Below are 14,257 nucleotides of genomic sequence, written 5' to 3' on the forward strand. Positions count from 1 at the left end.
TTATATAGGAAGATTGATATTCATGGAATCATTGACGAATATATCGCCTCTATACTCAAGTCTTCTATAGCCGAGCCTTGCCACTCTGTAAGAGGTCCCAATCGACCCGTCCAAACGGTTTATATGACACATCCTCTGGGGCTAGCCAGTAAAATTGATCTGCCTTGCCCTCCGTGACCTTAGTCCCAGTCTTATCTGGATCGACACCTTCATCTCGTAGCGGCACTTTGTTCTGTTTATGATTATGGATATGGGTCGAGCTCTCCACTATGCGCAGGAACACTGGGACAGCGTATTTGGGGAGCCGGGAACGAGCGAATCTGGTGAGCTCTTGAAAGTTGAAGTTCGCCTTCGCCTCTGGGCTGATTTGAAGGGCGGCGCAGCCCGCTCGGCCTTCATGGTGTGGGACAGTGACGCCGTAGACATTGGCCTCGAGAATTCCGGGATATTGACCGAGAACTTCTGCAACTTCAGCGGTAGCACTTTGACAAGTCAGCCCAATTTACTCAGTCACATCAGTGCTAATACCACTTACACATTCTCACTCTTCCACCGGAACGTATCTCCCAAGCGGTCCAAGAAATACCACCTTCCATCAGATTGACGGCGCAAAGCATCACCGGATCGATAGTAGATATCGCCCTTGCGGAACGCGTCGCGCAGAAACTTCTTTGAAGTCGCATCTTCATTCTTCCAGTAGCCCTGGAAAGCCTCTTTGTTTGGAACGTTCACGATGATTTCCCCGCCCGTCTCGTAAGAGGCCCGCACGGCGAAACCAGTTTTAGGATCCCGGAGAACATCGCCTGTGTTTGGGTCAATGGCCACGGGAATGAATACGTTGTGCAGTAGCAAACGCATGAGCAGTCCGTGGTGGCCAACACAGCCGGTCGTAAACGGGCCCGTGTTGTAGTTGAACAAGGCGAAGATGCCTTCTGTGCTGTTGAAAAACTCTCCCACTTCTGGCACGCCAAAGCGTTCCCGGAACTTGTCCCAAACATCAGGACGTAGGCCGTTGCCGTACATACAACGCACCCGATGGTTTCGATCGTCAGGGGATGGCGGTGCAGCGAGTAGATAACGTGCTGCCTCGCCGACGTAAACGAAAAACGTCGATTCGGAATCCCGAATGTCACTCCAGAACTGCCGCACACTGAACTTCTTGCCCAGGCCAATGCCCCTTCCGCTTACCACACAGTTGATCATGGCAATGGCTGAGGTACCGTGGTAGAGGGGCATACAGCTATACCAACGATCACCGCCGGGGCCTGGTTTGTCTGCCACCATGCCGCCAGAGCGAAGAAGAACCGTGGTATATAGCCGGGACATGGTGAAAGCGCAGCCTTTCGGCATGCCCGTAGTGCCGGATGTATATAGTAGAATCCCCGGGTACTCACCATTCATGCCCAATGCCAGACGGCCATTCTCAGGAACCTCGGTGGGAAATCGTGATAGCACAGTGGTAGTAAACGTGGGATCCACAGTAATGAGTTCCATGCCGAGGTCGCCCTCGATCGCGGATTTACACTCGTCTATGCGGGCAAGGCACTCATCATCGTCATCCACCAGCACCAGCTTTGTGCCACTGATCTTCAAACAATGCAGCAATGCATCGCCCGACAAGTTATAGTTGATCGCGGCCGGCGCGCATCCAATACTCCACAACCCGAGCCAGGCGAAGATGAACTCGGCCCGGTTCTGCAAATAAAAGGCCACCAGATCACCTTTCTTCACGCCTTTCGATAAAAAGAAGTGCGCGTATTGATTTGCGAATGCGATGGTTTCGCGGTATGTGTATGATCGCTCGCGCGTCCAAATGCAGGAGAAGTCGGGATATCGAGCAGCCGTTTCGTTAAACAGAAACCAGACGTTGCCTTTCTTCTGGGCGACGGCGCGCGCATACTCTCGCTCGCTCCTTCGGACATTCAGAATACCGGAGACATCCTTGGAAATGTGGAATTTGGCGTTGAGGTACGCCGCCAATGTCGCTCCACCAGCGACTGCAGCTGCTATGGATGTTGTTAGTATGGAAGATATCAACCAGACTCATCCTCATACGCACCGATGCTCATGTTGTATGTACTCTAGTGAATTCTGGAAGGCGATCCTTGTGTCCTACCAAAGCAGAGTAGGTGTATGGAGGAATTGACAAAAATGCGGAGACTGTGACGATCTTGTACTCCGCAGCCGGTACATTATAGCCGGTATTCAATGTCCCTCGGTTGCTCCGCAATGCCCCCCCCTTATATAAGAACAGCGCCGATCTTCGACATAACAACATGGCAGAAGTAATGCATAGCTGGGGAAGCTCACTAACTAAGGCATAAAATGCGGGGTCCGCGCGACCTCGGTTTTTCCATAAACATACTATACCGAGAGGAGAGTTGCCACGACGCCGAATACGATGGTCACGTCAACTACTCCCGGCTCCTTCCCCATAGATAGGGTCTCGAACTGTCCGGAAATGATTATTCTACACAAGCGGTCTACCCTTGGTACTGTTCAGGAGAGAGGTCACCGTTTGGGAGATTGCCCCTAGGCCTCGGGTTTGCTATAGATCATCAGGCGATGCTGAGTGGTTGGTGCTGACGTGGAAAACTGGGTCTAAACGTTAATGCAGTTCCCCACACAATTATGCCAGATGAGGAGCAAGCTGCCCCCCCAGAACTCTTACGAGGATTCACCTGGATCATGGTTTGTTTGTTTCTCAACATTTTCCTGTTTGTTCGCGGTTCCAGTCCCACTGCAAGTGAGTGGGGATCCCAATGAGTCAACAAGTTGAGCCCTAAAGTTGGCTCTCGGCGATAGCTCGGCCCGACTTGTAAGTGTAAGTGGGGAGTCAACCTGTTTAGCAGTCCTAGCAACACACTCAAGACGTCAAACTCGATCCAAAGCACTACACAGGGCTGTTAGCATCACTAATCATAGATCTCAACATGGTTCATCCTGGTAGTCTCGATGGCAACAAATGCAAGTGGCGAGATACTCCGCGGAGTCTTTTTAGCCCCAGCTGACGACTGGGAGTGAATCCAATCAGCCGATATATTGATGTGACGAATTTGAAAGTCATCCGTTGAAATGGCAATAACTAGGTAGTTGATTGCCTGCTTCGATGGTGGCGTGATATGCGTGATGTGTGTAATCCATGATGTGATCTGGGCAAGCTGTCTAGTCGAAGACCAAATGATGGATGTTTGGCTTTTTCACTTCAGCATTATGGAAAGGTATATAAGGCTTATATATTGACAGACCGCGCAGAATAGTAGCCATTCTTATCGACTAAGCGCAAGATTCCAGGGTCCACAAGCACCTTTATACTACGTACTCTCCTGCAAAGATCGTCATGGCTAGGACCACAGCCACAATAAGTGGCTTCAGCCTATATAGGCCATATCCCTATTTATCTTATATTGTATGTAAGAAATCCCACCATGTCAGTCAGCACTGTAAGTGACTAATATATGATAGCACCCCGGACATACAATGTCCGTATCGGCCATGGCATTCTCCTATTTAACATTCGCCGGACATGTTCAACTCCGGCCAATAGTAATGTCAAAGACACCTCATACCCTCCGCCGAGCACATATAATCTTGTCCCCACGTTGCCGAACCTAATTCTTACTCGTGCTAAGATGGCCGAGCACCACTGCCTTTTGTTATCCTATTTGCCAAGTTCACGCCAAGGACAGCTGGCGGCTTCGCACTCCGCATAACCACCGGCCGTGTCTGGCTGCGGAGATGATAAAGATACATAGCCAAGACTGGGGGAGGCAGTGCAAAGCTTGGACTCTGGGGAAACACGTTGATAGACACTACCTCTGCCACACCTTAACAAAGCAGACTATGATGCGAATGATACTAAAAACCAGATGATACACTCGGCATCTTCTTGTTTTGCTACAATCTGGCGCTTGAGTATGAGGTATATTCGGACAGAGTTTGCCGATCCCAGCCTACGTCTTCGCTGTCTCCTCGTTAGTATAGGTCATCTCTGCTCGTTGCAGCATCTGCTAACCCGTGGAGGTAGATATCACCGCTCTTGGCTCTCTGGATGTAACCCCGCGATTCTCAAAGCAGCATGCAGCATGCTGTCTGGGGGGTCCAAGTGTGTGATCTGCGATGTGACTGCCAAAAAGTAGGTATAAAAGCGCTTCCCTTTGCAGGATCAACCAGCCATGTCCTTCCAGATTCATTACCCCACCCCGCAATACTCATCCTGACAATATGTCCAACCCAGAGAACCCCCCTCCCCCAAACACAGACGAAAAGCCCGAAACCATCCACCGGGAGTACACACTGGGCCAAGATGGTGTCAAATCGCCCCAGCACCGGGGTGACTACTCCGGTGCGCGGAAGAAAACAGACCCCGTGGAGATTCGCCTGGTCCGTAAACTGGATACTTGGATCATGCCCACGTTGTGGCTGATGTACTGGCTCAACTACCTTGACCGCAATGCGATCGCTTTGGCGCGGTTGAATGACCTCGAGGAGGATCTGGACTTGTCGTCGTCTGAGTATCAGACTTGTGTTTCTATCTTGTTTGTGGGGTATCTTTTGGGGCAGATTCCTAGTAGTGAGTTTTCTTTTTTGGAGGGGGGGGGGTTTGTTTGGATGATGGAATGGATGGAGGTGTGGGCTGACTCCGTGGGCAGATATGTTAATCACGAGGGTGAGGCCATCGTGGTATATGTCTGGGTGTATGGCGCTGTGGGCGGTTGTTAGCGCTATTACGGCTGTTGCGAAAGACTTCAAGGGACTGCTGCTGGTCAGGTTCTTTCTTGGTGTTACTGGTATGTTTACCCTTCCTTAATAGCTACTTCAGTGGATTGTTTGCTCATGATATGACAGAGGCTCCATACTACCCAGGTAGGCTAATGTTCATCCCTTGGCCATTCCACGCAGACAGATCTGACCATACATAGGAGCTCTTTACATGCTGTCGATCTTCTATACACGCAAAGAAATCGCAACTCGCATCTCGATTCTGTACACTGGCAACATCCTCGCAACCGCCTTCGCCGGCCTCATCGCAGCAGGCATCTTCCACGGCATGGATGACCTGGCCGGGCTCAGTGGCTGGCAATGGCTCTTCATCCTGCAAGGCGCCATCACCTTCGTCATTGCCGTCTTATCAATCTTCACGCTCCCCGACGATCCGCTCGTCACGCGCTGGCTCACCGAAGAAGAAAGAACACTCGCCCACGCCCGCATCGTAGCAGATACCGTCGGCGCCCGGCACCAAACCAGCACCTTCAGCGGGCTCAAGGAGGCCGCCCGCGACCCGAAACTGTGGCTCTTCGCCTTCATGCAGCACATGCACCTTGCTGCAAATGGCTTCAAGAACTTCTTTCCCACTGCCGTCGAGACATTAGGCTTCTCAACAACCATTACGCTCGTGCTCACCTGCCCCCCGTACTTGATTGCCGGGCTTATCTCGGTGTTCTGGTCGTGGAGCTCCGGCAGGCTTAACGAGAGGACTTGGCATATTACCGTCGCTAAGGCGATTGCCATCTTCGGGTTCGTCCTGGGTTGTGCGACGCTGAACACCGGGGCGAGATATTTCGCCATGGTGGTCTTCGCTATTGGCACTTATGCGGTGAATAGTATCGTGCTGGGTTGGGTGAGTAGTACCTGTGGACAGACGAAGGAGAAGAAGGCTTCGTCGTTGGCGATTGTGAATACGATTGCGAATGCTTCGTTTGTGTGGACTCCGGTATGTTCTGTTTTTCTCCATTTGTGAGGGTTGCTGGGCTATACTGAATCGGTTGTGCTAATGGTTGTAGTATCTGTGGCCCTCATCCGATGAGCCTAGGTATACGATGGCGATGTCCTCGAGTGCTGCGTTCTCGCTGGCTTGTGCGGCCAGTGCCTGGGTGATGAAGATATGGCTTATGCGGGCGAATAGGAAGATCCGTCAGAGCAATGATGAATCGGTGCTATACTACGCTTATTAGTTTGTGGGTTAGCTATTTCGACCACGGATTTCATTCCAACTATGTATCTAAGTGAGCTGTATGTACGGTATACAAAAGCGTCACTTGATCCGAGATGCCAGTTACCTGTCCCATATCGTGTCTTCATCATATCCACAGTAGCCTTGACGTGCGATTTCAGACCCTGGTCCTATTGTATTTCCTTGCCTCGCAATTCCATCTCTTCGTCGGTGTGATTGATCGCGTTCTTTCGGTAGACTGCAAGGAGATGTCGCTGGCTAGTGCATAAGGCCTAATTTTGTGATCACTCCCTTGTCGAAGACGAACTGCATTCCGACAGTGGGACGCTCCTTATCGCAGTATTCGTACGGGCCCTTGAGGAGGTCGTAGCCGCCCGAAGACCGAAATCTTCGATATCCCAGTACCATATTATTCGATTTCGGCTCAGTAATGAACTGTTGAAGAAAGGCATTAGTGACAAACGATGGTACCTGAAGTATGAAATAAAGAAAATGGGGAAAGCAAAGACAAGGGATATGACTCGCCACCTACCACGATGCTGTTTATTCCACAAGGCTCGGGGTGTCCCAGACGTTTATCAGTGCAATTGATAGCCACGCCGGTGATTCTCTGGTCATTCCCCGGGTTAAAAGTGACCTCGTTACATGCAAATTCTGAGATAGATTCGTGGTTTTCAGCTCTACCGACTAGCTTCTGAGTTCCATCGCTAAACTTGAAGAGCAAGCCGCCGATTGCTTTGCCCTGACCGAAAGGGAAGAATGCCTCGATGCTATCGATTATACAAGAACAGAAGTCAAGGAACTGTACAGGAGCCTGGGTCCTAGTGCTGAATTGCTTGGGGCTCGGCATGAGTCTCGCAGGCTCATTGTCGGGCGATGGCCAATTGCCGATCCAGCGAGTAGTCCCCAGTAGGTCTACTTCCATATCCCACACGAATCCCGGGGAGGCTGTAGCTAGATCCGCGACTATTATGCCGAACTGGGCGATATGGTCTTCCTAGGTTGAGTTAGCAATTGCTGTTCAGGAATCTACCACTTGTTTATACGAACGGAGTATTGCGCACTGAAACCAACCAACGTTTCGATAGTCCTTGCGCATAGGATGTGAACAAGGTCATTATTGGACCAATGACCGAGCTTGGCATAGGGACGATGGTAGTTGCCATCTGTGATTATTGCAATGCCCTGTATCGTATACTTTGCGCGGGACTCACGCATGGGACCGAGCGATATGACGAAGCCGTTGATGAGCATGTCTTTTTGAAATGATACACTCTGAAGCGAGTTGGTTTGATAGCCCACGAGACGACCGGACTTGTCTCCTTCCAGGAAGAATTCCATACCAACCATGTCACCGTCTGCCCCAAAATACACTTTGGCATTCTTAGGATGGGGCGGATTGTCAATCAGAGGTCTGATATAGACGTCTGTATTCTTCTTATCAATGGAGACATCCCACGAGACCGTCACCGCTCGAAAGCTGGAGAGGCTTAGGATCTGTGTTGAGACACCTTCGTGGTTGTCTTTGCTTGCAACAGACTCTTCAATGTCATCAAGAATGCGATCAATGCACCTCATAATTCTCCGGCGATTCTGCAGGCCTAGATACTCATCCCACGATCCGTTCCTGTCGTCAGATGTGACAGTAGCCTCAATTAACCGCGCTGCGAGACTCTTATAGTCCATTGGGCTTTCCCTCTCGGCTAGTATCTTGTTGAGCGAAGTGTGCTCCATCCAGGGCATCCTGTCTTCAATCACGGAGTGCCAATATTTGTTTGAAAATGAGGTGCTAGCTGTACAAAAGGCCGGGCTCGCTCGCTGGACATCGAAGAGCGACTCAGACGGGAGAAGGTGCAGGATCTCATGACGCAGCTCAACTGGGAAGCGCCAGAATGGATCAACATATTGGTAGCTTTTTGCCTCGTCCCACAATTTAGCATTAATCTCCTCTGGACCGTCGCGCCTTGCGTCTTCCAGGAGCTCATAGAAGTCCGGTTCATAGTCAGGGTTTGTAACAAGCCACTAGAATCCGGTTAGTAGCTTGAGCAGAACGTAGTATTGATCGTACATACCTCGTATCCATCTAGAGCCATCCACCTATGTCCTTGGAATGGCCCAGCTCCGCCATAGTAGCAATCACCCCAGTTGATAACGGTACCATCGCTCATCGGCATACGCATTTGCATTCGGAGAAATATCTCGCGTCCCATTGTGGTCATGTGTTTGTCACCCATGCCCATTTCGAGAAGCATCATGAAGCACGCATTGTGAACGACGAATCCCTCATCCCACGCGGCGAACTCGAGCTCATTTTCAGGACCATTTAAATTTGTTCGAAAGATACGGGACGGCTCGTATTCGTATGTACCCTTAATTTGCTTAGTATACACGTCGTGACGTTTGAGAGTTCATTACCAGTAGCTCAAAGGGGCATACTCACCATCATACTAATATAGTATGCGCCTTCTTCGTCCGAGTCCTCTCCATCATGAACATTGGCACGCACGATCCTGGTCAATTTAAGCCACTGCAGATATTGTCAGATACCAGAATCACCGTTGGTTTACTCTGGATGCTTGCTTCATACATAAGTGCCGTTCTCGCTAGTAAGATATGGGTCGTAGGTAGAATGCTGGACGAAGTTTGTGGACAGCGGTCCCCCACAGATATTGCAAAAATGCTCGCCGTCATCCATTTCGATCGGTCGGTCGCCACGCTGGGTCCCTAAATAGGGAGAAAGAGCCGGCCTAACGTAGGAAGCGCTGAGCTCACGAAAATTGGACGTCAATGGTGTTGGCCCTGTCGCTGCACTTAAGGATGAGAGAAGCCTACAGTGATAATACTGAGTCGATGTATCCTGGCCTCATTGAATGGCACGGACTTTGATGGCTAACAGCTCTGCTTTAGAAGCAAGCTGCTGACCTTTCTTGACGAAGAGGGAGACTTTAAGAATTAGTGGTTCTTTCAGTCCTAGAAATCGCGGTGATAAGCAATGTGATTGTTGGTTTGGTCGATCACGCATGCTACAACAAAGGAAAAGGAAAGAAAGACCACGGACGGCAAGGACTTACGGTCAGCTTTACCTTCTGTAAACAGGCTGCTAAGTGTTATTGGCTAATGACGATTCCTCTGGAGACAAGTAATGTTATAGATGGTGAATTCCACCGGAGCGGGAAAACAGATAGCCGGCGAGGTTGGTGTATATCTGTATGCACCCTCAACTTGTTTGATATACTCTGGCCAGAGATGTGTATGCCCTTCACAGTTCGCAGCTCTCCTTTATTGGGCAGAACCTGAAGTTCGCTTGGCCTATAAGGTAATGACATCTTATTCTTTTCACTATTCCCTGTATGCTAACTACCAATATCAGCGAAGCCCTACATCCTCAACTAAGCCACTAACCCGCGGTAAAAGACGGGCCTGGCTCATGTAAAGTCTTGAAACACTCTCGTTGGCACCAGCTTCTCATGCACTCCTCTCTTGCTTTCGTGGGCTGGCTTCCACGCCCAGGCCTGATCCTTCTGCGGGCCGTTACTCACACCATTCACCACGTTGGCCACGTATTTTCCAATTGTCGGAAGAAACTTATAGCAATGGAACGAGCCCCCTATCGCGAAGTACACATTCGAGAGGCTAGGGTTTGGGTGTCTAGTGATGAGTGGCTGTTGATCGGGGGTAATAGAGTCCCAGCACAGGCGATAATAATCTGGTTTGCGGCCATTGTCCAGAACCTGAGGTAAGCGCGGCCTAATCAGATTGATCGAGTCTTCCTGGAGACCAGGTGGAGCATTTGTTTGGTCTGCAACAGGGACAGATATCTCATGGCCAGAAGTTGTGCTGACTATATTCTTAACGGACGTCGCAAATGTGAACTTGAGAATCCCCGAATCCGTTGGTGGTATTACTTCCCCTGTTCGTTCTCAGTATATGCCAGCCCAATCGTTCGGTTTTAACAAACCTTGTCCGCCGTATACAAACACCGGTAGCTGCGAGTATGTCTCTTTCTCAGCCCCCGAAAGCTGAAAATGAGCAACGCAAACGCCAGCAGCAGATGCCTGGTTCTCTACTCGCTCTTCGTCAGGCAATGCCAGCTCATCTTCAACAGAAGACATTAACTGGCTTGTCCATGCTCCCGTAGCTAGAAGGATCTTGTCTGCTTTGAAGACCGCACCAGTATCTGTTTCGATTGCCTGCACCCCGTCTTCTCCGCGGACAACCCTACGTGCCTCGCCAATTTCATATTTGACGCCCATCTTCACGGCCTCGTTCGCCATAATGGCCAATGCCTTCCCAGCATCCACCCATCCCGCCGAGGGGTTAAAATAATATGACCCAAACGGAGTGCAATCAGTTCCCTGAAGCAGTCCACCCCAACGAGTTTTTACCTCTTCCTCAGTCATGTCGACGATCACATCCTCGCGACCACTCTCTGAAAAGTTCTTCCTAATACGGTGGGGCAGATCACTGTCCTTCTCATCCATCGCAATCCATCCTGACTGATGATAGACACCCGCGTCCTGGAAAAACGGGAGCGACTTCCAGGCCTCGATGGCTTCGAACCCCAGACTCATATACAGTGGGTTGGAGTAGTCCGCGCGAATGATCTTGTTGATATCCGTCGATGCGGCCGGCGTGGAAGGAGGGGCGCCGCGGTCTAAAAGCGTGATTCGAGAAGGGTTGGAACTGCTACATGCTAGGTGGTAGGCGGTGCTGACGCCGAAGATACCGGCGCCGACAATGAGAATCTCTTCTTCTGCCATACTAGTGTTGTGGATGGTTTTATGAGTTGGTGTCGATCGCTCATTCAGGTGAGGGGCTTGGGAGGGGAGGGGTCATGATTTTATATCGCGGGTGATATCATCAACTATTTCTCGACGAACTACGAACAACACTGCTTATATATAGGCAACTGACTTGGTGTTCTTTAGTAGTATATATATATATACAGCTTGTACAGTAGCTGATAGCGTTGTCCAAAGGAATATCATGATCCGTGATAATCCTGGTCAGTCATGCATTGCTCATGCGGACCCTCACTATGGCATAACAATGAGCGCTCTCTGACCTAAAACCATCACAGAATGTCACTCTTACACAACATATGAATTATATCAATAGTAGCCCCTCCCATTACCCCCACCATGAACCTGCTGCTTTTGACTCCTACGAGTCCCGACCAAACCTCCCCCACAAAAGAAAATAAAAGAAGCTAAAATGCCCCTCCAATCCACATTACCGCACCAGCTCAGCAAAATCCTAAACATCCACCCCCTGCAAGAGCATCAGTGTCTGGAGTTCAGCGTTGGCCGCGTCCACCGGTGCAAAAACACAATCAGCCCTGCCACCCGCGCAGCAGCCCTTAGATTACTCAATACAGGCAGCAGGTATTTCAACGAGGGTCGGGATATCAGCAGCACTTTGATCGGTTTGTCGACTCTGCTGCTGTGTACTGAATCGCATCAGTCGCAGTGGTATCGACTAGCTCGAAAGTGGGACTTCCAGGTGTGGAGGTACTCGCTTGGTCGGCGGGATTCTCCGGCCACTAAGGATATGGGGAACAGTGAGGATAGGTCTGTGCAGGGAGCTGGAGCTAGTAGTGTCCTCCACTCGGACGCAGTGCATGGGCCGGTGGAGCAGACACAGCAAGCGCCGGCGGAGGAGTGGCGTCCACAGCGCGAGGTTCCAGGATCATACCCCCCTGAAGAGCGGACCGCCAGTCCTGTCAGCGAGACGTCGGTGTGCTCGAGCTCGAGCTCGGGTCAGGCCGTGGATACGAGCGTTGTATCGAGAATGGTGGCGCCAAGGGCGGTTGAGGACGAGTGTGGAATCTGTCTGTTAGGGTTTTTCGTGGACGTGACTGGCGGGTCGGCGAGGGAGTACACTGCGGCTGAGAAGAAGCTTTACGAGACCGAGTATGATGATGAGCGGTGGGTGTGGTGTCAGGGTCATTGTGGCACGAATTACCATCGAGATTGTATGGATCGATGGATTGAGACGTTTGATGATTTGTTTCCGAGATGTCCGACTTGTAGCGAATTTTGGGTTTATTGAATTGTCTTGGTTATACGAGAGCTGACTCGACTTTCTTTGTTCATCTTTTCTTTTTACTTCACTAGTTCCTTTCCTTGTTTGCTTACTTTTTCTGGTCTTACTGCTGGTCCGATGGTCTGGTATGCTCTTGTGTCACTTGTAAGTCCAACTATATACAAAATACAACTTTTACAGACTCACATCGTCATCGATACAAAAGCATAATTCACAGGCATTAAGCCTACACTTACCTTTACAGCCGTGCAGCCTTTTTCTCCGTCATTCGGTTCAGCCAATGCTGGATCGTGTCGACAAACCCGTCGATTTCCTCCATCGTATTACCCGTATGAAGACACACCCGGACCCGTTCCTTTCCAGCAGGAACGGTAGGCGCCATGATTGCACGCACAGTATAGCCTTCCTGCTGACATGCGGCCGCCAACTGACGAGGTAATGGACTGCGCAGAGAAAAGATGGGGGATCTCGGGAAGTGGTCTACTTCGAAGACTGCAGGGTCCCAGGAACCAAGGTCTTCTAACCTGGTCCGCAGGTATAAGATCAATTGTTGAAGTTTGTGTTGAAGCTATCGATGTCAGTCCAAGGCCTCTGAGGATCTATGTATACTCGCGAAAACTCACAGGTTGTGTGGTCCCTTCGGACAGCAGTTCATATGCGGTGCGGATGGAAGCCAAGAACGGGAACCCCAAGGCCGTTGTGTAGATCAGGCTACGTGCATAGTTGATCAGATAATCTCGGGTATCGGAGCAGCACAAGACGATCGCTGGAGAACGGTCAGGGACATATATATCAAAGGGAGTCTTTTTTTTGATCGCATACCACCATGACTGGCTAAGGCTTTGCCGAACGTATGAACGCGGATAAATATCCGCTCCTCCACGCCCAGTTCCTGAACCACGCCAGCCCCGCGGGGACCGAATGTACCCGTAGCATGCGCTTCGTCCACGATAAAATAGCCGTTTCCCCTCGGCAGCAGACGATCGACGACCTGGATGAATTCGCGAATCGGCGCAATGTCCCCGTCCATGCTATAGACGGATTCCACCACGATAAAGACATTCCGGGATCCATCTTGGACCTTGGGATCGGCGTCCAGCTGTGATTGTAGCACTGCTTCCAGGCTCTCGGGTGAGCTGTGCGCGAATTGAACCCGTTTGCCTGCTCGGGACAAACGCATGCCCTCCCGTGCGCTTGCGTGGATCAGCTCATCATGTACAATCAGATCTCCGGGCTGAGGAATGCAGGATAAGACGCCGACGTTGGCGTCGAACCCTGAATTGAACAGCAGTCCACTGGGGGCGCCATGGAACTCAGCGATGAAGCTCTCAAGCTCCTCGGCATAAGTTGAATTGCCATCCAGGAGCCGGGAACCTCCACTGGCAAAGGGGTGCAGCGGAGGTGCCTGTTGCAGGTGTTCTAGTAACCGGGCTCGATATGCTGGCGACGTTGATAGTGACAAGAAGTCGTTGGACGAGAAGTCTACTGACGTCTGAGGGAGCACTGTGAGCCTCCGACGAGCCGATTTCAGTTCTCTCCGGTGTAAAGCCTGACGGAGTGAGTCACGCAGGGACTTGGGGGAGGAGACATCCATTGTGACTAGGTTCAAGGTTGGGTCTTGCAGCCAGAGGCACTAAGTGATTTACCACACCCAAGAGGGAAACGGGCACGACAGAGGGTACTCTTATAGGCATGGTGCTTCCCCTCCAGATAGAGGGGATTGCGGGCATTATCATCCTTCACACCGGAGGCGTGGAGCCGGGGATTTTCACAATGAACTGCGCCAAAAGAGTGGAGCTGTTGTTTCCCGTCATTTGGTGGCTTGCTCTGTGTGAAGTCTGGAAACCTTTTTTGTTCTTGGTTATTTCTTGATTATCCCACGTAATTTCGTGCCATTCGAACATTACTCTTTACAATGTAAGATCGTGGTATTATAATGTGTACGAATTTTGTAATCGAGGTATATTTATAGGAACCATTCCTGAGCCATCCACAATACCAGATATTATTGATTTCATCAGAGGTTTGGGGTCAGTAGATCAGTTGCTAACTATGGGGAAAAAGAGACCTAGGGTAAGATGCAGGCTGGTTTGAGTTTTGACACATTGTAAGGTAAAGTATAAGGCGACCCGCCAGAATAAAGGAGATCCCTCCTAAAAATTGGGATTGGATGCATACAAGAAATGTTGAAGCGCGGGAAGGGGGGAAAAAGAAAATACCAAAACAAAAATAACCAGAAAGAAAAAAAAAGAAAAAAAA

General features: G+C 50.4%; 6 protein-coding genes across 6 annotated transcripts; 2 read left to right on the forward strand and 4 right to left on the reverse strand.

The window, feature by feature from the left end:
- Positions 1-64: 64 nt before the first annotated feature.
- On the reverse strand, positions 65-2,069 carry BDV37DRAFT_286503 (putative very-long-chain acyl-CoA synthetase family protein (CefD1); the record flags this gene model as incomplete). Its single annotated transcript, XM_032087932.1, has 3 exons — positions 65-482; positions 536-2,006; positions 2,060-2,069. 3 exons carry the CDS (start codon positions 2,067-2,069, stop codon positions 65-67), a joined length of 1,899 nt encoding a protein of 632 aa, XP_031937948.1.
- Positions 2,070-4,224: 2,155 nt separating this feature from the next.
- BDV37DRAFT_274347 (major facilitator superfamily domain-containing protein) lies at positions 4,225-5,905 on the forward strand (the record flags this gene model as incomplete). Its single annotated transcript, XM_032085221.1, has 4 exons — positions 4,225-4,573; positions 4,653-4,790; positions 4,923-5,713; positions 5,813-5,905. The coding sequence occupies 4 exons, from the start codon at positions 4,225-4,227 to the stop codon at positions 5,903-5,905; spliced, it is 1,371 nt and encodes a 456-aa protein (XP_031937949.1).
- Positions 5,906-6,211: 306 nt separating this feature from the next.
- On the reverse strand, positions 6,212-9,158 carry BDV37DRAFT_296802 (uncharacterized protein; the record flags this gene model as incomplete). Its single annotated transcript, XM_032090193.1, has 7 exons — positions 8,541-9,158; positions 8,394-8,480; positions 8,026-8,322; positions 7,168-7,975; positions 7,004-7,119; positions 6,486-6,950; positions 6,212-6,388 (listed from the first exon to the last, which is right to left on the reverse strand). Exons 1-7 carry the CDS (start codon positions 8,646-8,648, stop codon positions 6,212-6,214), a joined length of 2,058 nt encoding a protein of 685 aa, XP_031937950.1. The 5' UTR covers positions 8,649-9,158.
- A 220-nt stretch (positions 9,159-9,378) lies between these two features.
- BDV37DRAFT_274349 (NAD(P)/FAD-dependent oxidoreductase) lies at positions 9,379-10,713 on the reverse strand (the record flags this gene model as incomplete). The annotated part of the gene is made up of 2 exons (XM_032085222.1): positions 9,379-9,863; positions 9,912-10,713. 2 exons carry the CDS (start codon positions 10,711-10,713, stop codon positions 9,379-9,381), a joined length of 1,287 nt encoding a protein of 428 aa, XP_031937951.1.
- A 454-nt stretch (positions 10,714-11,167) lies between these two features.
- BDV37DRAFT_286507 (uncharacterized protein) lies at positions 11,168-12,004 on the forward strand (the record flags this gene model as incomplete). Its single annotated transcript, XM_032087933.1, has 1 exon — positions 11,168-12,004. One exon carries the CDS (start codon positions 11,168-11,170, stop codon positions 12,002-12,004), a length of 837 nt encoding a protein of 278 aa, XP_031937952.1.
- A 116-nt stretch (positions 12,005-12,120) lies between these two features.
- On the reverse strand, positions 12,121-13,847 carry BDV37DRAFT_200838 (aminotransferase class I/II-fold pyridoxal phosphate-dependent enzyme). Its single transcript, XM_032079843.1, has 3 exons — positions 12,821-13,847; positions 12,622-12,764; positions 12,121-12,566 (listed from the first exon to the last, which is right to left on the reverse strand). The coding sequence occupies exons 1-3, from the start codon at positions 13,590-13,592 to the stop codon at positions 12,237-12,239; spliced, it is 1,245 nt and encodes a 414-aa protein (XP_031937953.1). The 5' UTR covers positions 13,593-13,847; the 3' UTR covers positions 12,121-12,236.
- Between the last annotated feature and the right edge of the window lie 410 nt (positions 13,848-14,257).

Source organism: Aspergillus pseudonomiae (genome assembly GCF_009193645.1).
Source record: "Aspergillus pseudonomiae strain CBS 119388 unplaced genomic scaffold BDV37scaffold_76, whole genome shotgun sequence".
Classification (NCBI taxonomy): Eukaryota; Fungi; Ascomycota; class Eurotiomycetes; order Eurotiales; family Aspergillaceae; genus Aspergillus; species Aspergillus pseudonomiae.